The 21,304-nt window shown below is 39.7% G+C and overlaps 1 protein-coding gene across 1 annotated transcript in view; it reads left to right on the top strand.

The window, feature by feature from the left end:
* The window catches only part of LOC131060696 (uncharacterized), a 180,895-nt gene extending 159,820 nt beyond the window's left edge, over nt 1–21,075 (top strand). Inside the window, exons 9-11 of the mRNA XM_057994028.2 lie at nt 19,915–20,009; nt 20,129–20,241; nt 20,326–21,075. Of these exons, the coding sequence (XP_057850011.2) occupies nt 19,915–20,009; nt 20,129–20,241; nt 20,326–20,680 (563 nt within the window). The 3' untranslated portion in view covers nt 20,681–21,075. The remainder of the gene's footprint in view (nt 1–19,914; nt 20,010–20,128; nt 20,242–20,325) is intronic.
* Nucleotides 21,076–21,304: the final 229 nt, after the last annotated feature.

Below are 21,304 nucleotides of genomic sequence, written 5' to 3' on the forward strand. Positions count from 1 at the left end.
TACTCAAAAGCCCAATTTGAGAATCTCAATGATGTGAATGCCGATCCATTGTCGCAAACCAACGCATAAGGGCATCCAAACCTCGTGATTATGTTCTCCTCTAGAAACTTGATTACAACTTCAGTAGAACAAACCTTAAGTGCCTGTGCCTCTGACCATCTGGTACAATAATCTGTAGCTGTAATGATGTACTTGTGTTGTGCTGAGGATGCGGGGTTGATGACACCAATAAAGTCCATTCCCCATTTCGCAAATGGTCTGGCTTCAATCACGGGATTCAGTGGCATGGCAGGATTTCTCTCTCTAATAGCTGCGACTTGACATGTGTGGCACGTCTTAATGTGATTGAACGTATCTTTAAAAAGCGTAGGCCAGTAATATCCTGCTCTTAGGATCTGGTGAGCTGTGGCGAGGTTGGCTCCATGTCCGGTTCCAAACTTGGAATGGAAATGTTCAATTATCTGCTTTGCTTCATCTTTGCCAACACATCTCAGGTATACTCCTTCATAATTTTTCCGGTATAGGACAGATCCTTGAAGCACGTAATGTTGACACTTTAGTCTTAATGCTCTCTTTTGTGTAGGTGTCATCTGAGCAGGACATCTGTGATTAAGCAAATATGCCACAATGTCTTTGTACCATTCATCAGGTGTGACATCTTCTAATTCATAAATTTGTTGGACTAATCCTGGCCCATCTATTGCTAGTGTCTGTGCCAAAGCTTGTCCTCGGACAAGTTTCATGGGCTGTATCTCAATGTCAAATTCTTGGATGATGGCGACCCACTTTCCTCTTCTCTCTCCTAATTCATTTTGCATGAGAAGAGTCTTGACTGCCGCATCAGGCACTATTGCATAAATCTTGGCTCTCAGGAGGTAATGTCTGAATTTCTTAACTGCCTTTACTAATGCGTATGCTTGTTTTTCAACATTTGGATATCTTAATTCTGCGTCTTTCAACGGGGTGCTCATGAAAGCAATGGGATTTTCATCCCTCTCTTCACTTCTTTGGGTGAGAATGGCGGCACAAGTGTATTCGGAAGCGAAGGAATATAAATAAAATGGTTTGAGATAATCAGGACTAATCAAAACTGGTGCTTCCATGATTGCGGTCTTTATTTCTTCAAATGCCCTTCTGGCTTGTGGAGTCCACTCAACCTTTGCATCTTTCTTTAACATTTCATTTAGTGGCCTGACAATCTCGGCAAATCCCGTAATGAATTTTCGGACGAAGTTGATCTTGCCGAAAAATGATTTGAGCTCTTTCTTACTTGCTGGCAAATTGATAGTAGATATGGCCTTCACCCTTTCAGGATCAATAGATATTCCTTTCTCTGAAATGACATGTCCTAAAAGCTTTCCTTCTGTGACTCCAAATATGCATTTCTTTGGATTAAGGTAGACACCGTATCTTCTACATCTTTGGAAGACTCTTCTCAAATCGTCCACATGATCTTCTCTCTGCCTAGAGAAAACTGTGATATCATCCATATATATAATAATGCTTTTACCAATTAAATCTCTGAAAGCGATATCCATAGCTCTCTGGAATGTGGCTCCGGCGTTTATGAGTCCAAAAGGCATTCTCTTATAGGCAAATGTTCCCCATTTGGTGGTGAAAGCAGTCTTTATTCGATCTTCAGGTTCGACTAGGACTTGATTGTATCCTGAATATCCGTCTAGGAAGGACATCATTTGTGATCCATTGACGATCTGCAGTACTTCATCTAATGATGGGAGCGGATAGTTATCTTTCTCTGACGCTCTATTAAGATTTCTGAAATCCACACACAATCTGATCTCTCCATTTTTCTTTCTAACAGGTACCAGGTTGGCGACCCACGTCGAGTGTCTTACTGGGAAGATGATTTTAGCTGTGAGTAACTTCTTCACTTCTTGGTATATCAGCGGTTCTAACAAAGGATTGACGGGTCTTTGTTTTTGCCTGAATGGCTTGCTTCCTGGTTTCAACGGGATTGTGTGAGTGATAATCGCAGTGTCGTAGGTCTTGAGATCTTCATAGCTCCATGCAATGACATCTGGGAAGTCCCTCATGTTCTTTAGGATTCCATCCTTTTCAATTGCTGTGCAAGACTTTCCAATGAAAACATTCTTAACTTGTGTCTCGTCACCTAGATTGATCGCGTCACACATATTGCCTTCTACACTGTGATTCTTCTTTTCTTTCAACTTGTCAGGATCAAAAATCCTTTCTAATTCAACCATTCCTTTCGGAATAGTGTTTGTCTTTAAGTTCAGGACTCCTTCGGCATCGAACTCAGCTTCACCTACTTCATCTTCATCTATGATCTGTGTTAAGAAGACGTCCGTGCTGGTTAGGAAGTCTAAAATGTGCTTGTCGTCTTCGAAAACTTGGAAATTGGTAATGTTATCTGGGACTGAAGGAACTGATATTAACTCGATGGTAAACTTCTTTAATCCTTCCATTGTTAATGGAATCAATGAGCTCGCGGCCTGTGCAAGTGAATTGGCCACTTGATTCTGATGTCTATAAATTGAATTGATATTGAAAGCATCAAAACTTTCAATTAGATCCCAGACTCGATTTCTATACTTAGTTAGCCTTTTGTCATGGCAAACATATTGCTTCCTGATTTGCCTTATTGCGATTTCTGAGTCTCCGTATACTTGCAGTATCTTTGCCCCCTTTTGGATGGCTAATAGTAATCCATGAACCAAAGATTCATATTCTGCTACATTGTTGGTGCAAGGGAACTGCAATCTGTGAGCGGCAAGGTATGTTTCTCCTTTAGGACCAATTAATTCATATCCGGCTCCGGATCCTTGTTTGGACTTAGATCCGTCGAATCTTAATGTCCATATCTGATTTTCTTGATTGTCTGTTTCTGGACTTTCATAACTTTCATTTGTTGTATCGGACGAAACTTCATCTTCCACAAAACTTTCGGTGTCTGTAGAGCTTTCATTCTCTGAATCCTGAATTTCTTCTATAATTGGTGTTTGTGGGACCCTTTTGTATACTTGTTCCAATGCGGTCTGGCATAAAGTACAAGATAATTCTGAGTGGACGGCATTGTGGATTCTACACCAATTCGGAAGAAGCAGATCTCGGACGGATGCTATATTGCCAAGTTGTACACTTTGCTGGATGTTTCTTTGTACAAACCTTCTGAAGTTTTCAAACATCCCTTCGTCCTCTTGGTCGGATCCTTGATCACTTTCAATGACGATCTCAGTTGACTCCATGACCTCTTGTTGGGTATTTTCATCTTGTATATCTTGTATCATTAAGATCTCCTCTACTTTTGGTTTATATGTTCCTAGGTCGGATTCTAAAAATAGGACTTCATTGTCCTCTCCATATTCAGTTATCATCAATCTCAACCTTGGGGTGCTATCAATTTTAATCTGGTTCGGGACTCCTCTCCATGGTAGCCACATGTGTGCGAAATCGGTCGATACATATCCATTCAATTTTCGGGACCAATCTCGACTTAGGAGCATTCCATATGAATCTGGAATATCCACTACTGATATATCTATAAAATTCTGGACTCTCGGGTCTGCGGCCAATTGCATGTGAATGTTGTTCAATTCCCCCATGACTGGAACTTCTGTTTTGTCAAGCTGAGTGACTTTTCTCTTGGTAGGTGCGGGAGTTATTCCCAGTCTTTGACAAACGGCTAAGGGCATGACATTGCTTGAGGCTCCGGAATCATAAAGGCAATTGTGTAATAATTTTCCAAATATTCTGACTGATAGCAGGAACGGGGCCGGTTCGTCCTTTCCTTGAGAAGGCACTGAATTTTCTTCACTTGGTTCTTGATGTTTAATTTGATTGATCTTTGAGTGATCTTCCTTCGCTGGGCTCTCCTCTTTTGAGTGACTGGCTTGGTTTGCAGATTTTCCTTTTTTAACCACATCTTTCTTGATTGTAACTTCCTTTTCGGGAAGAGTCAAGTTAGTGGTGAGATTCTCTTTGACTGTAGGCTGAGCTTTCTTGGTTTCGCCTCTTTTGAGTAATACTTTTCCTTCCAACATATCTTCCTTTTTAGCTGGGAAGGTTATAGTTTGAACCATGCACTCGTTTTGCTCAGGTTGTTCTTGAGAATCGGCTTCCTCTTGAGTCACATTGATAGTGGCCTGAACATTTGACCTTGTTGCACTAGGTTCACTTAAACTATTGATCACTGCCTCTTTAATTTCAGACACTTTGAGCAACTCATAGAGTGGTAAACTCACCTTGACTTTCTTGAGTTCATCCAACACCAAGGCGGCCAATCTTTTCATTTCATTTCCCGCAGGAGGCGTAGTGTTCCTTTGTCTGTATTCTTGAGTGTTCTGCGGGTATTCTGGGACGTTACTAGCTTGGGGATCCGGCGGAGTTGAAAAATTATTTGGAGGAATCGATGTTGTTAATGGTTCGGGATTTCTCTGATTCCTGTGATAAACTCTTTGGTTTGCACCTCCTGACGATTGGTGGAATACTTCCTTGATTCCTTCTACTAGGACACTGTCGTTCAATGGTGGGAAATAATATTCTGAATCCTCTACAGGTCCATTTGCAGATGCTGGCGGAAACTGAGATCCTGGTGGCACCATTGGTCCATTGGCCGATTCTGGAGGAAATCTCTCATTTTGCACTTGACTAATTTCTTCTTGTGAATATCTGCAGGTTTCAACGATCATGGCTTGACCATACTGCGTGGTTGGAACAATTTCGTACCCTGTGGTGGGAGGATTTTCAGGCGGATTGGTAGTACGCATCTCTTGTTGGAAAATGTCGGCCGCAATTTTAAACTCAGGACATTGCAACTCAGAATGTTGGTTCGTGTTGTGGAGTCTGCACCAACTAGACAAGGCTGCTTCGGCTAAAAACACTTTGCTCGAAGAGGTGTTCTCCTGACTTTGCGCATTTGGTGGATTGTCCAAAGGCGTCACCACATTTCCATTGTTTGGAGCCGTGTTCCATGGTCTTCTTTGGAAACCTTGATTGTTATTTCCTTGATAATTGTTTCTGAATCCTTGATTATTATTCCCTTGGAAATTTTGGTTGTGATTGATCCTTTGCATGCTTTGGAGCTGATTATTTTGGTTCCTCAAATGGGTGACCTCAGTTGATAACTTCTTGACTTGCTCAATCAGCTCTTTCATTTCATCTTTCTCTTCTTGTGTCCTTGACGAATTTGTAGCATTTTGCAGGTACACAGGTTGAGCGGGTGGGGCTTGAGAGATTGGAGCTCCTGGGTGAAGGACCAACTGATTCGCCGGCTGTACGTTGGGATATGTCGCCTGCGGAATTGGATTCATGACTGGAGTTTGGTTGGCTAAAGCCGTGCCAACTGCTTGCATCTGGTTAGGTGCTGCGACGGATCCCATGTGTAGTAGTGGTCCAGTGATGTTTTGTCCCATGTGCTTACTTACTTCAATGGCTCTAGTATAGGCCGCATTTAGATCATTCGGAGTTGGATGTGTCCTTACGAACATGGCTGTGAGATGATCTAAGGCTCCATAGTAAATTTCCCTTGGATCTTCCCGAGATTCCAAGCACAGAAATCGAAGGAATTGTGACAAAATTCATTGCATATGCTAAGAAAGAGAATTGGAAAGGGAATAAGATTCTAGATGAAAGGTTGTTACAGATGACATGACATCTTATTTCTCATTGGCTGATACCTCCTGGATTTTTGTGCCAAATTTAATATTTGGCTATGCATTTAATATTGTTCAGTAAAAAGGAGGTCATTTGTAACAAACCCTAATTAGGGTTTAGGTGTCATGATCTTGTCCATTGATTTACTTTCAATCTGGACCTTTCATTGTAATTGGGGATGCTATTTATACCCCCATTTTTCATTTGATATATATATAGAATAGTCAATAGAGAAATAGAGAATAGAGTTGAGAGATTAGAATTGTAAGCAATTTTTATTTTGTAGCAAGATTGAGTCTTGAAGAGAGAAGTTCAAGCAATTGTTGTATATGATGACTTGGAAATCAATAAAATATTGAAGTTATGGTGTTTTGTTGCAAGTTTCTTGAGTTATCTTCATGGTTGTTGGATGTACTTGAATCACGCTCAATCAAAGTAGTTTGTTAATTTGAAAGACTAAGTGTGAGGTTTGATATTTGGTAGGATTCGCTATCCAAACCACTAGCTTCTTGCTGATTGTAGGAACGCCTTGCGTGGTCGACTGGAAAACGTTTTGAGCCCTTAACCTTCAAGCATTTTCGCATCTAGGATATGTACCTTCGTAGTAGTGTCCTTGGTCTTTGATGCATTGAACACCATTATTACCTTAGAAGATCGCACTAGTTTCAGTTGAGTTGTTATCCTATGGCAAAATTGAAATTGGTTGAGTCTTGCCTAATCTCACTCATGCTAAGTCATTCATAGGATTAGACTAGATTAGATTTACTCAAACCCTGTCCTTTTTCCTTTTTTTGAAAGTTCCTTTTAAATTAGTAAAACCTTCGAACTATTGAATCCGTAAGAAGCCTTGAAGGAAACAGCAAATCACATCATACCACTAAAAAAGCTTGTCCACACGTGGAGACCCCACTAAAAGAACCTTGGAGTCCACCTAACTGATCCTTTTTGCAGATCTTCAGCAGTTAGAGACTATTTTCTCAAGAGAGGATAAGATGCCTAATGGTATTTTATTCTGTGTATGATTGTGTACAAAATACACGTCAACAGGCTGCTCCTGTGATGTCCAATCACTATAAGGATCTATATCATCCAAATTAATTGGAGCAGCTGCTGCTTCCTCTACCTTCCTTATGCGCAACCAAAGATTATATTCAAAGAAACGGGACTCGGACTCGACAAGGCCGACTCAGACTTGGACTCGGGACTCAAATGGACTCGGGAAAGTGAAAAACTCAAGAAATTTAGAGATTTTAAAGATTTTGGACCCTAGTTTATGTTTGGCCGAGCTTGGCGAGTCTAGCTGAGTCTAGGTGAGTTTGGACCCCAGACTCGGCCGAGTTCGAGTCTGAGTTTGTTGGACTTGTGGGGGGTGACTCGGACTCGGACTCGGACTCGCCGAGTTTGGGTGATTTCTGGCAATTTTCGTTTCTCTGATTGTATTGCACAAAGACAAGGTCATTGAGGCGTTATTGAGCTAACTTGCTCCTCTTCTTCATGTAAATGGCCTCAAACAAGCTCCAATTGCACTCACAATTGGATGAACTACAAGGTTGACATAAGATTCTGAAGGCAATCTTTTTGAGATTTGGGGTATTTCCACCCCAACTTTGCCACCAAGCATCTGCAAAATAAAATATTGAAAAGTTAGAAAGCAAAGAGAAAAGCGAAAACATAATTTATCAATTTATCAATTACATTAGACCCCAAAATCCAAATGGCAAATGTTATACCTGGAGTTTGAGTTGTTCTTCCTCTCCTTGCTAGCTCTGAAGAGAATAGTTTACCCCTTGCTTCCTCATAGTTTTGGAGTTCGGCCACAACGAGGTCTCTCACCTCAACCTCAGGTATCATCCTCTGAATGCATGTAATGAGGCCCTCGATGACCTCTCGATTAGGATTTGAGTAAGAATCTTCGAACTTAAAATAGGGGTTTAGGAAGTACCCTGCTGCATGAATGGGTTGGTGGAGCTGATTGTTCCACCTCCTATCAATAATTTCCTAGATGGCATCAAAGTTGAGGCTATCCCCCTTGTAGTAATTTTTTATAGACTCCTTGGCCCTATCCACGGCCTCATAAATATATCCCATCGGGGTTTGATCCCCATCTACCAAGCGCAAAACTCTAACCAAGGGCTCATACACCTACAATTGAAAAATACAAATTACAAAAAGATTAATTAATGAAGTTCCAAATTAATAATGAGAGACTTGAATCAAGAATAATTAAAAATTCAAGTTTTGAAGTTACCTTCACAATCTCTGTAGCCTTTTGTGCAAAATGGTTGTGAAAGACTATGCATGCGACACCCTCTCCTTCAGCCTTCTTTGAATAAGGTGAGTCTAGCCATGCTTGACTCAAAACATTTGTTTCAAAGAAGTCAATGCATCAAGAATGCTTTGCAACATCAAGAAAATCGTTGCAAACCTTGTGAAACCGGATCTCACCAAATCTCTCCCTTGAGTGTGCCCTCTCATCAAATGTAGAACCCAAGGGTGATTGTAAATATATTTTGTGCTCCTCCTTGAATCTTCCACAACTGGAGTTACCCAATCAAGTTTTTGTATGTCCTCCAAAAGAAGGTCAAGGACATGTGCTGCACAAGGTGTCCAAAAAAGAGTGGGGTGCCTATCTTGGAGGATTCTACTTGCTGCCACATATGTTGTTGCATTATCTGTGATTATTTGCACCATATTCTCTACTCCCACATCCATGACAATGTGCTCCAACATTCCAGCCAATGTTTCTGCATTTTTCACCTTATTGGAGGCATCAACCGATTTCAAGAACACCACATTGCCCTTGCAAGCAACCAAAAAATTAATAATGGTGCAGTTTTTGCCATCTGTCCACCCATCGGAAAGAATGTTGCAACCATATTTTCTCCATTCTTTTCTTTGGTCCTCCACCACTTCTTTTACCCTATTAAATGCATTTGTGAGCAACCTAAAAAAACAAAGTGAAATTAGGTCTTAGTACACTATTTTGATTTAATAAACAAGAAAAACAATTCTAAATGAAATCAAGTGGACTATTTACTAACCTCACACCCAAATCCTTGTGAGAAGGGCCTTATACCCTTTTCCTAAAACCGTCATTGCGGTAACCAAATTTAGCTAATAAGGACTGTCTTCCACATTGAATGGAAAGTTGTTGAAGTACCAAAAATCAGCACATGCAATGTCTGTCTTCTCATGTGCCTCCCTATTCCATCCAGTGGTCTCTAATGATGGTTGTGCTCCAGGTGTGTTCCTAGGCACAAAATAACTACCTATAGATTGTGTCCTTGATGGTGATGCAACAGGTACTCTACTAGAGGAAGCAGAAGTGGTGGCTGAGGTGGTGTTGGGTTTGCAGATACGTGCGCCACGACGAGAGCCCACTATGCCTTGAAGTGCTTCTTCTTCTTCTTCTTCAATCTTGAGATTCAGCTATGACCGCTCTCATGGTTAGTTTTGCCCTCTCCTTTTGCAATTTTTTCTCTTCCCCAGTTGAAAGTATGGCATTAATGTCTCTTTTTATTTCTTCGATGGCCCTAGGACATACCCTAGCATCATGCTTCTTGATGCCTGCAAGGTGGTATTTGAGGCGGTTTATGCCTCCATGAAATACTTTTTCACTTTTAATGCAAATCACCGACCCAGGGTCTGGTCCTTCATAGGCATACCTCTAAGCCCTATCTCGAGCACCTTTAGGATGAGTGCCTATATATCCAGATGGGCATGGTTCTAGTGGCCAATCATACCTTGATTTGCCATATTGAGTTAATGGTTAACTGTTAATCTACACATACACAGTGAAGAGACAAAATTAATATTTTAGTTAAACATTTTAGCAAACTATCTAAATTAGTTTAAATACTTTAGACATCATTCAAAATTAAAATAATTAAAAAAACTATCAGGGTTTGATTTTTTTGAAAAACTAGAGATTTTTTAAAAAAAAGTGAAAAATTCAACAAAACTTGTCAAAAATAGTGTTAAATCTTGTTCCAATGACTCTAAATCATTTTTGACTAAGGAATGTTATTCTATTCTTGTAGATGCAACAAAAAATTAAAAAAATGTTTTAGAAAAACATAGAAAAAAAAAATCAGAAAAATCTACTTGAGAATCTGATTTTTCTTCAGAAACCACCTCAAATCCGCTTGGAATTGGCAAGAATCAATGGAAATCAGTTTGGAAGTGTGTTTTCCCCCTTCTCAGCAAAATACCAAACATAAAATGATGAAATAAAACACTTTTTGGCCGTTTTCTGTATAAGTGCATAGGTGGGCGAGTTTTTTGGCGAGTTTTTGGCAAAACCTCAACGAGTTTTCGGCGCGAGTAAAAGTTTTAAAAAGTCGCGAGGCATAAAAACTCGTGAGTTTATGAAATCCCTATATAAGGCATCCCTCTCAATTCATTTTCATCATTACATCTTATGCTAACATTATCATCAATTCAAGAGCTATTCTTCTTCCTCAAGAATAGATCTAGTTTAAGGAGTAGCAAACTACATCAAGGCATCTTCATATTATGTTTCAATTATGATTTTATGATGGATTTTATGTGATTTATCATGTTATTGCATCAACACATGGAGGACTTATCCTAAGAACATTGCATCACTTATTGAAGGTATAATCATTTATATTCAAGCATTTCAATTTCAGATCTAGCCTTGCCCTCAAAAGGCAAGCTTTTCCAATTCAATTTCTATTTCAATTAGGGTTAATTTCACACCCAGGGTTTGACCTAAGGCAAACCCCTATCCACAACCCCCTTTCTTTCCTCTTGTGTGTAGCTACAGGTACCCAGTGGAGCTAGGAAGATCGAAACAACACCAGTACCCAAAAACAGAGCATCCAGCCAAATTTCATCAGAAAGTGCTTGGACTAGGGTGCTTTGGCACCATGGTCCTCTCAGAACAGGTCTAAATTTGATAGGTGTCTTTCGGACTGAATCAAGATTCAAACTTGAGGACCACATCTCAAAAGACCAAGGTACTAGGCGCACTGGTCCTATCAATTCAGCTTCGGGTTTTGACTATAGGTGCACATATATATATATAAATATTAAAATTAATAAGTAAATGAAAACATATACTAATAAGTAATAAACATTATTACACACACACACACACACACACACACACACACACACACACATATTCAATGCTTCGCAAAAATAGATTGTATCAGATAGAGAGCACAAAATAGATTGTATCAGAGAGAGCATTGAAATGGCAAAAATCAATTGCTGGCAGGCCGAATCTGCAGCAAACCCAGGGCCACATTGGGACTGGACCTAGATCCAGCTCGAACCTAGACCCAAACCTATGAATCCGGTGATGTAGCCTGAAACTGAGCATGCATGGATTAATGAAATTAACAAAAAATAAATATATAGGTGTGTTGAAGGGCTTACAATTTTGTTGCAGTTCTTGCGGCCTATAAATTACCCAATGTCATGGACCTGTACTAAAAAGGATATTCAAACATTTATACTTGTAATCTTACCCATTATTGGAAGGGTCACAATGATGACAAATATGTATTCAATAACTTTTATTCTGTCATAAATAGAGCACCTGAATTTTCAAATGGAGAGGAGCCAACTCGCCGACATAATGTTTCAGTATCACTATTCAACATTGGATCTTTGATCATATAGAGAGGGAACTTGTTTGCTAATGGAGATGTTATTGCTCTGGTTTGCTTGGAAATCTACTTCAAATCAAGTTGGATTGTGTGATGCAATTTCCTTGTGTATGTAGTATTGTGCAATTCCTCCCTTTTAATAGCATTTGAAGACCCACATTACTTTTTGAGTGGAGTGTGTAGAGATTGACTTGTGTTTTAGAGATCTAGTATGTGGGGAGAGTTGGCAACCACTCATCATGCATCTTGTTATCAGAAAAGCTTGCACCCTTGCTGAGCTATCAACTCAGCAACCTTGTGAAACATGGAAACAACCCCGAAGTGTGGGACCTTGCGCAAGGGGGTTGAATCTCCGAAGAAGGCCGACTTCCTTCTCAATCCAGGTGCAGGTGTTGAACCAACTCAACACTTCAAAACTTACTCCTAAGCCTATCCTAACAACTTGCAGAGGAAAAGAGAAGAGAGAAATGCTTAAATTAAAAAGAGGCGATGCACCAAGAAGAGATTGTTTCTCTACTCGAAATGACACAAAGAATCAACTAAAATACTCAGGAGATGCACAAACTTCAGTTGTATGAGTGACCCGAATGCATGCATGGAGGTTAGAATCCGCTGAATGTCAAGAGGGGAGAAGGTTTCCCACAAGTCACACTCAGAAATAAATTAACACAACATATATGAGAGAAGAGCCACAAAACATACACCTATGATGAAGGTAAGGAAACATACACAACATACATAAGTTGAAGGAAGGCAAGAATGGTGATTTCAATTCATTATAAGGCCAATGGCCAAACTTACAGTTGCATAAATGCAAGATAAATACAAGAGAAGTGAAAGAGCATAAAATAGCTCAAGCTAGCAGGGAGAGAACCCTTTACAATGAGGCTTAACAACCTTTATATAGAAAACTGGTTACAAGAGTGATCATGACCCTTGTGTGTGTAGAGAAATGTCAGTCTGGGAGTGTAGGGAAGTGCATGCACTTGAATTTTTGTACATGCAAGCAACCTAGCCATACCCTGAAAATACAACCTTGAGAAGGGTGGATTGATTGACCTTCCAAAGTCAGAGCATGCAGACATCACATAAGTTACCACAACAAGCATGGCCCTGTACCTCTCTTGATGGAAATCCTGCCAAAATCATTAAATGCACCCTTGTAGCTCCACAAAAGAAGGTGCATAAGTCACAAAAGTCGTTGGAGCATTTAAAGATTTGAGTGTTGATCACTCCATCCGGAAGTGTTGCAAGCCGGAAAGAAGTCCAAGGACTTCAGAAAGTCGGGTTCCCGAAGTGGGGAAGACAAGGAAGGAACTTCGGGGTTCCGCAGTTTCGGGGGAAGAGGAAAGAGATGCAGCAGGGAACTTCGGAACCTCGGGGTTCCGAAGTTTTGGGGAACTAGAGAGAAAAGGCAAGGAGGGAAGGAACTTCGGAACCTCTGGGTTCGGGGAAGGAGAAAGGAGACGCTAGGAAAGGAACTTCAGAACCTTAGGGTTCCGGGAAAGGGGAAAGGCCAAGGGGAGGAACTTCGGAACCTCGGGGTTCCGGAGTTCCGGAGAACAGAAGAGGAGGGGGAAGGAAGGAACTTCGAAACCTCGGGGTTCCGGAGTTCCGGGGAACATGAAAGAAAAGGAAGCAAAGGGAACTTCGGAACCTTGGGGTTTTGGAGTTCCGGGGAAAGAAGAAAAGGCACCAAAGGGAACTTCGGAACCTCGAGGCTTTGGAGTTCCGGGGAAAGAAGAAAAGGCACCAAAGGGAACTTCGAAACCTCGGGATTTCGGAGTTCCGGGGAAAGAAGAAAAGGCTAAGGAAGGAACTTCCTCCGGGGAAGACAACACCTCACACCTCATAATTCTTCTGCTTTTCGCCTTGATCAACTGGGGCAGCGCTGGTCCATGGATCGTATCTCTGATCTGTTCTTACTGATGGACCAAGGGTGTCATAAAATGACAACACGTCCCATCTTGGAGTAACAATTGTGTTGCTACAAGGATCTTTACTTCTAGGAGGGATTATTTGGCCTTAAATGAGATCCAGATTAATTACCCTGTACTTTATTATCTAGGATACTCTCCAATGGGAATTGCCTGTTCTTAAGGAAGTTTAATCTTTTTTCTGTCACCTTGTGATTGCAGCTTCTTTAAAATTCTTTTGTACTTGCTTTTGACTGGTAGGAGCTGTCTTTTAGAGAAGTCCTCTTGCCATTGTTACTTTAATTTTATTTCTAGTTTAAAATGCAATATTCTCTTTACCCCTTATTGTCTGCAAACTAAGATTGAATATTGGAAAATAAAATAGTCAAGGTCATCATTCCATAAAGTCATGAACTGTACACTTAATGCATTTTATAAAGTAATTATCAGCCACATATTATAGTGTCCTAATTCATTATGATTTGTCGTGAAGAGAGGATTAGCCATGATAGTGGGACATTCATTATTTGTCTACGTTACCCCAAGTTTCCGGGACGGGGGGATGAGTTTCCGGGACAGCAATTTTTTTTGCCAAATTTGGGGACTAGGGGGGATGGCAAAGGGGACGGCTATATAAAATATAGGGAAAATTTAAAATATATAGGAAAATTCTAAATGTTCATATGAAAACATGGATAAAGCATACATCTATACATTATATTCATATGAAAACATGGATATAGCATGTGTATGATACTATGAAAACATTTTAGAATGCAAACATCGAACATACAACATTATCAATAGACTCAATACTCAATATGCACTCATAATTCAGAATTTCAATTCATTCACATTGTCAATATGCATATCATATTAGATATTAAAGAAATAACATACAAAATGCCCAAAGGCCACACTGCTGCCATATTGTTTCATTGTCAATTGCGATATGGAAATCAAAATAGTACTAACTACTAAGTAAATACTAAAAAGCAAAGTATAATATTTATTATTTAATATTTTATTATTTAATTTATTTTCTATTTATAAATTTTAAAATTTATCATATGAATTAATTTAAAATTATAAATATTTGATATGAATTAATAAATTTAATGTTGCCTTTTAATTTTTGATAGAGGGCCCATGTTAGAAAAATAATAAAATATAGATAGTCGTATTTTGATTTCATAACTATTCAAATTCAATAATAAAAAAATTGATAGTCGTTTTTTAAATTTTTTCAATATAGAGGGCCCATGTTAGAAAAATTAAAAAAAAATTGAAAATATGACTTTTTTTTTTAATATTTTTCCCTAGCTCTAGATGTGGGGGATGTCTAGCCGTCCCCAATCCGTCCCTAGCCGTCCCCAATCCATCCCCAACCGTCCCCAGCCGTCCCCCCGTCCTGGGGACGTCCCCTCAAAATTCTGACAATTTGGGGACAGGGGGGGGGGGGGACGTCCCCTGGCCGTCCCCAAGTCCCCGAAACGTCCCCGGGACTAGGACGGGGGTTTTCAGGTAGGGGACGCGTCCCCGGGTTTCGTAGTTATTTGTTAGAGGCCTTTTGCATATAATCTCAAATTATTAAATATGTTCCAGAAGATATCATTGATTTCATCAATAGATCAATCAGGTGTGGGATGAGATTATAATTAGAAAATTACTGGCTAGCAGTGCTGTGTTTTGTACTATTATCAATGGCTGATTGGATATCGTAGAAAAAAGAAATAGAGCACAAGTTCCATTTACTCTTAGGATCATGCAAGGTAGGTGAAGGACAATCTATGTTCCATGGCATTTTTGGAATGGGGATGGTGGGATGAAAAGGGATACGTTTCGGGGATGGCAGTCCGAGGGCCACTTTTTAGGGATCAGAGAGAGAGAGAGAGATTTCTACAAGTCAATGAAGAGCAATATAACATGACAATGTCAAAAAGCTATTGGACGATGTCTGCAGAAGCCTGCATGCCAACTACATTCCAAAAAGAAATTGTTTGTTTGTACTTCTCACACAATACCACTCTATACCAGACCATGCCAAATTCACCTTTAATCTCTGTTACAACTGATAGAAATAACCGAGTCTAATACCATATCAAGAATTTTGAAATTTGATTTTTTTGTTTTTTTTTGAACAATGAAATCTGAAATCCAAATTACTGCTGTTGATATTAACTGTTATATAACATATCATTAACTATGAATCTGAATCTTGATATCAAACATATTTTTTCTGTTATACTACAGCTGTTGCACTCAGCCTGCCATGATTAATTTAATTGCTGTTATACTGTTGTTACAGTGCTGTCATGATATATTTATTGCTGCTGTTATAAGGCTGTCATGATATATTTAACAGTCTTTTTTTAATGTTATGAATGATTTTTTTTCAAAACATTATTAAAATTTACTTTTCAACAGGGGGCGTGACGCAGCCATGACCCGGAGGATCCTCAAAGAGAACAGTCCAGATCATGCAGCAAGAGTAACACAACGGAAACAACAATACAAAACATAGAAAATGGAAAATCAGATATCCACATCATCATATATATTCATCATAGAACATCCGGTAATATTCGGGCTACATACAGGCTAACATGCCCGGTTCAAACTACATCCTAGAATACAATTCATCTGGACCTCTAAAAAGTGTCCAAATGACCATTTATGAATCTAGATCATAATACTACTTCGCTGTATCTCAAAGGATCACATACAACAATATATATACCATCCAGAACACATCCGGGTCGGCCACAAAAGATTTACATTTACCAAGGAAGGAAAATGAAACGTGTAAAATAGGTCGGCCCCAAAATGTGAAGATCTCATCTGCCAAGAACAAACATGAAGTGGGGACCACAAAGGAGGGTCAGCCATGGGACTAAGAACATCGTGTGTGGTGCCAAATTGTTCCGCAATCCAAGGAATCGCTCCACACAAGAAGAAATCTCCAACACAAACGATAAGCTCAAAACTGCTTCGGAACCAAGAAACATACACTCCGGAAGAAATAACTTGCCGGAAAAGAATCCAAATGAACTAGAATTCTGGAATGACGAACAAGAACACCCTGAAAGCTGAAAATCTGATCTGCAACGAAAAAGAAACAACTATTGAAAAATGCTGAAAGTAACACAGAAACTGTAACAAGAACAAGACTAAAAGCAAATATTTTTGGTTGATGCAAGATTGCTCTTAGGCCGGGGATGCTCCTGCATCAGACACCCCAGGTAGAAAAAGATGTTCCATGAGAGGCAACTCATTAACATCGAAAAGGATGCAGGATATAGATCCCATGCTCATTTCCAATCCAAATGTCTTCTTTGTCTGCAAACTTCTTCTACCTCTTTCGGAACCTCAGCCAGATTCTCTAGCTTCTGTTTCTTTTTATCTCCCTTTACTTGCTTCATACCAGCACACTGTCTTTTACTGTTACTCTCTTTCTTTTTCAACTCTGATCTATTTCTGCCACAAGATTTCATCTGGTTTGCCACCATCGCCTTAACCTTTCTGCCATCCGGTACCACCTTGCTATCAAACCTATCCACTAGATCCTTCTGCGAATCCATGCCACCATCCGGTGTATCCTCTGCAACCTGCTTCTAAGCACTACAATTCTTCACAAGATTCAAATTCTTCACTGCCTTGTCCTTCTCCTTCAAAGAAGCCTAAGTAAACTTCTACCCATCCTTCTCAATAGTGATAAGGTTTCTTCTACAATCATAAATAGCTCCTCTATCAAATTGCCAAGGTCTACCCAACAAAACATGACAAGCACTCATAGGCAAAACGTCACACAAGACTTCATCCTTGAAAGGTCCAATATTAAAATTCACCAAGCACTACTCTCTCACTTCCACCTTATGTTCATCTTGCAACCAACTCACCTGGTAAGGGCTAGGATGCTCAAGCCTCTTCAAACCAAGCTTCGCTACCATCTCTTCTGATACCAAATTGTCAATACTTCCAGTATCCACAATAACCTTACAGCACTTACCACCTGATTTGCAAATAGTCCAGAAAAGATTCTTCCTTTGAGTAGGTCCGGTATCTTCACTGTTTTGCTCCATCAAGACTCTTCTGAACAAAAGGGACTCTCCCTGCTCCGGTTCTAACACATTCTCTTTGGTAACTCTAGCTTCCTGATCCTCATTTGCCATGCAATTCCTTGCCATTCCTTGCTTACACTCAAAAGATCTATGTCCGGTTTCTCCACACTTAAAGCATCTACCTAAAAATTCTCAACTGAAACTGCCACTACCTTTTCTCTGTGTCTTTTGATCCGGTTCTTTACTTCATTTAGATTTTGTTTCTTCGTCAACATTCTGCTTCTCTATACTGCCATTCACCTGCCCCTTATATCTCTCCTTTCCTCTAGGGTTATTCTGCTGTCTCCTTTTTACTTTATCGTCAGCCTTCAAAGTATATTGATAAGCCTCCGCAACTGTAGAAATCTTCAACATACTCATCTCATCCCTGATGTTAAATCAGACTCCATTTATATATCTAGCCACCTTCTCCCTATCCATCTCTCGATGATCGGATCTGATCATCACCTTGTATAATTCTTCAGTGTACTCCTTCACACTCATTTCCTACTTCAAGTTCTGCAACCTTTTGAACAATTCCACCTCATAGTCTCCCAGAATGAATCTAGCCTTCAATCTCACGACCATCTGCCTCCACCGGGTGATTTTCATCTCACCATTCTCCACTCTATCTCTTTGCAACTCTTTCCACCATAAAGCAACATGCCCTTTCAACTTAGTTTGTGCTAACCTGACTCTTTGTGGGTCCTTAACATCTTCAAATTCGAAGTAGTCCTCCAACTCTCCAATCCAGTCTATCAGGTCTTCTGGATTCAACGAACCCGAAAAGTTAGAAACCTCAACTTTATGAACTTTACTCACTTGCGCCACCGCTCTAATAAGTCTTTCTTCTCTTTCATCTGCCGGTTCTTCCGCTTCTTCGGCGTCAAGCTCTTCTCCTCCCTCTTCATACTCATCTTCTGATTCTAGATTCTTCCGCAAACTAGCCAACGCGTTTCGAATCTCATTCCTCATCTCATTCTTGAAATATTGCATCATTTGCTCTACCCTCCTAGGGTTCATCCTTCTTGGCAGCATCTCCTCCTTTTGCTTCGGTGCAACTGCCTCAACTCGACGATCTGACTACAAGGTTTCAATTGCCTCTCCGTCGGCGATCTATTGAACACACTTGCAGCCTGCCTCAATTTGGCGATCTATTCACCCAAAGCAAGCAACCAACTTTGATACCATCTGACACAACCATGACCCAGAGGATCGTCAAAGAGAACAATCTAGATCATGCAGCAAGAGTAACACAATGGAAGCAACAATACAGAACATAGAAAATGGAAAATCAGATATCCGACATCTGGTAATATCCGGGTTATATACAGGCTAACATGCTCAGTTCAGACTACATCCCAGAATACAATTCATCCGGACCTCCAAGAAGTGTCTGAATCACTATTTATGAATCTAGATCATCATACTACTTCGCTATATCTCAAAGGATTACATACAACAATATATACCATTCGGAACACATCCGGCTCGGCCACAAAAGATAATATTTACCAAGGAATGAAAATGAAACGTGTAAAATAGGTCGGCCCCAAAACGTGAAGATCTCATCTGCCAAGAACAAACATGAAGTGCGGACCACAAAGGAGGGTTGACCAAGGGACTAAGAACATCGTGTGTGGTGCCAAATTGTTCCACAATCCAAGGAATCTCTCCGCACGAGAAGAAATCTCCAACATAGACGGCAAGCTCAAAACTACTCCGGAACCAAGAAACGGACACTCCGGAAAGAATAACTTGCTGGAAAAGAATCCAAATGAATTAGAAATCTGGAATGATGAACAAGAACAAGCCTGGAAGTCAAAAAATTGATCAGCAACGAAAAAGAAACAACTATCAGAAAATGTTGAAAGTAACACGAAAACTGCAACAAGAACAAAACTAAAAGCAAATATTTTTGGTTGATGCAAGATTGCTCGTAGACCAGGGATGCTTCTGCATCAAGATGCCTCGCCCTGGCTACCTCAAGGATGGCTGGGCATTCCCTATGCGTTTCCTGCCTTTCCCAAATTTAGGGACACGTTTGGGGACGTTTTGGCATTTTCTCAGTTTGGGGCAGACAGCCAGGGATGTCCCCTAAAGTCCCCCCATCCTTAGAACCCCTTAGGGGATGGGGACAGGGGTTTGAGGGGTGGGCATACACTCCTGTGTAACACAGTGGACAACACAAATTTCTAGATTGACCATGGCTTTATATCTTTGGCATTGGTAATGTATTTTTTAACAGTGCACTTTTTCACTACACTACAGATGAAATCCTCACAATTTCAGTATCTACTATTGGTTTTTGATAAGTGTTTTCTCTTTTCTTTCTTTAGTTTTCCTTTTGAAAATGAAACTATAAACAGTATTAATTACTGATAAATCTCTCTGTGCTTGGGGCAGATGCCTCTAGGGTAAATCTATTTTTAAACAAAATTATTTTAATGCGATGCTTAGGCTCAAAGGCTATGGAGAGTACAAACAAATTGTAATATATTGTTGTTGCAGGGATCTTAGTATTGTAAGAAATCTAAAATTCAAAATCAAATTTGCTTGCATAAAATTTACTTTCTATGGTTGCCCCAATTGAATCTTCATAATGACAATAATGGATTTTTGCAGGTGAGACTATATCAGGAGATGATGAATTGCTAGGGGACGGTGATATTGCACCCAAACGAGACGAATGGATGACAGCTCTCCCACCTGAAAGGAAGGTAGTTTGTGTTATTTATTGATCTTATGGGGTACAAAATATGTTTACTAAAACTGTGCTACAAAAAAGAAAAATATATCTTCAGTTTGATATATTATTTTATTTTTACAAAATTTTCAGCCTGGTGTGAGCATGCATTCAACTTTCTTTAGCAAGTCTGAGAAAGCTGAAAGAGGAGATACAAGTATTTGGACCGATAATCCACTGGAGAAAGCTGAGAAAGCAAAGATGCAGTACTGTTTGTAAACCCTCAATTTGTTGACTTTTATATACAGTTATCCCCTTGAATATTCTAATTGCAAATACTGGTTTTGCAGTTATCTTGAGGCATATAAACAAGCAGCTCTTACTGCAGGAGATAATGGTATTGATTGCCTTGAAAAGCAGCGTTCTTCTGCTGCAGCAGAATTGATGGATAATTACAACAAGTCAAAGCGTTCATTGTCACTTGTTGAGAAGCACCAGCAAGAAAAGAAGAAAGGATCCAAGAAAGCTAAACAATCAGAGAAACAGCATGAAGAAGAATGGTCAGGCAAGCATCCATGGAAGCCATGGGATCGAGATACTGATTTGGCTGCTGGACGTCAAGCAGCAAAATTTGATGATAAAACTTCAGTTCAAGGGTTAAGCTCAAGATTTTCTTCTGGAAACATAGAGAGGAGTTTCTTGTAACCTCATCTATAATATTTAGCAATCCTTCAACAATTCATCCATCCATATGTGTCTGACAATTCTGGTTTATGTTTGGATGACAGTTCAGCAAGATGTTTGATTTCTATGCCTTGTATGAGCAATAAAGGAACTTGTTGGATACTATTAAGAATAGAATACACTGCCAGAAATATGGTGGGTTCTAGAATAGTTTACTGTAGTCAAAACAACTTATTCTAGCTATTTGTTGAGATCATAGAGTGCCTAATTAAATATATATGATAGATTGTAAGTATCACAATTTTGGCCCTTAAAAATAATAGGGCCTTTGTTCACATTATTCTGTAATATAAATTTGCTCACTTTGGATAAGATCAATATATGGGAAACTACTAGTTTCGTTATAATTTAAAGAATTCTCGAGGATGTATTGTTTATCTCAAGATCTGCCATAATATTAGTTGTGTACCCAATGTTTGATTTTACCAAGGTTTGTCATCTCATGTGGATGCTGCCATTTCAAAGACATCAACGAACTTTCCCTAAAATCTGAAGGTGGACTCTTGTAGGATTTTATAATTTTTTTTTTTTTGCATGTTAGATGCTTATTGATGTCTTTGGTGTAATTTTGGAGGCAAAACAACA

The sequence above is a fragment of the Cryptomeria japonica genome, chromosome 6 (genome assembly GCF_030272615.1).
Source record: "Cryptomeria japonica chromosome 6, Sugi_1.0, whole genome shotgun sequence".
Taxonomy (NCBI): domain Eukaryota; kingdom Viridiplantae; phylum Streptophyta; class Pinopsida; order Cupressales; family Cupressaceae; genus Cryptomeria; species Cryptomeria japonica.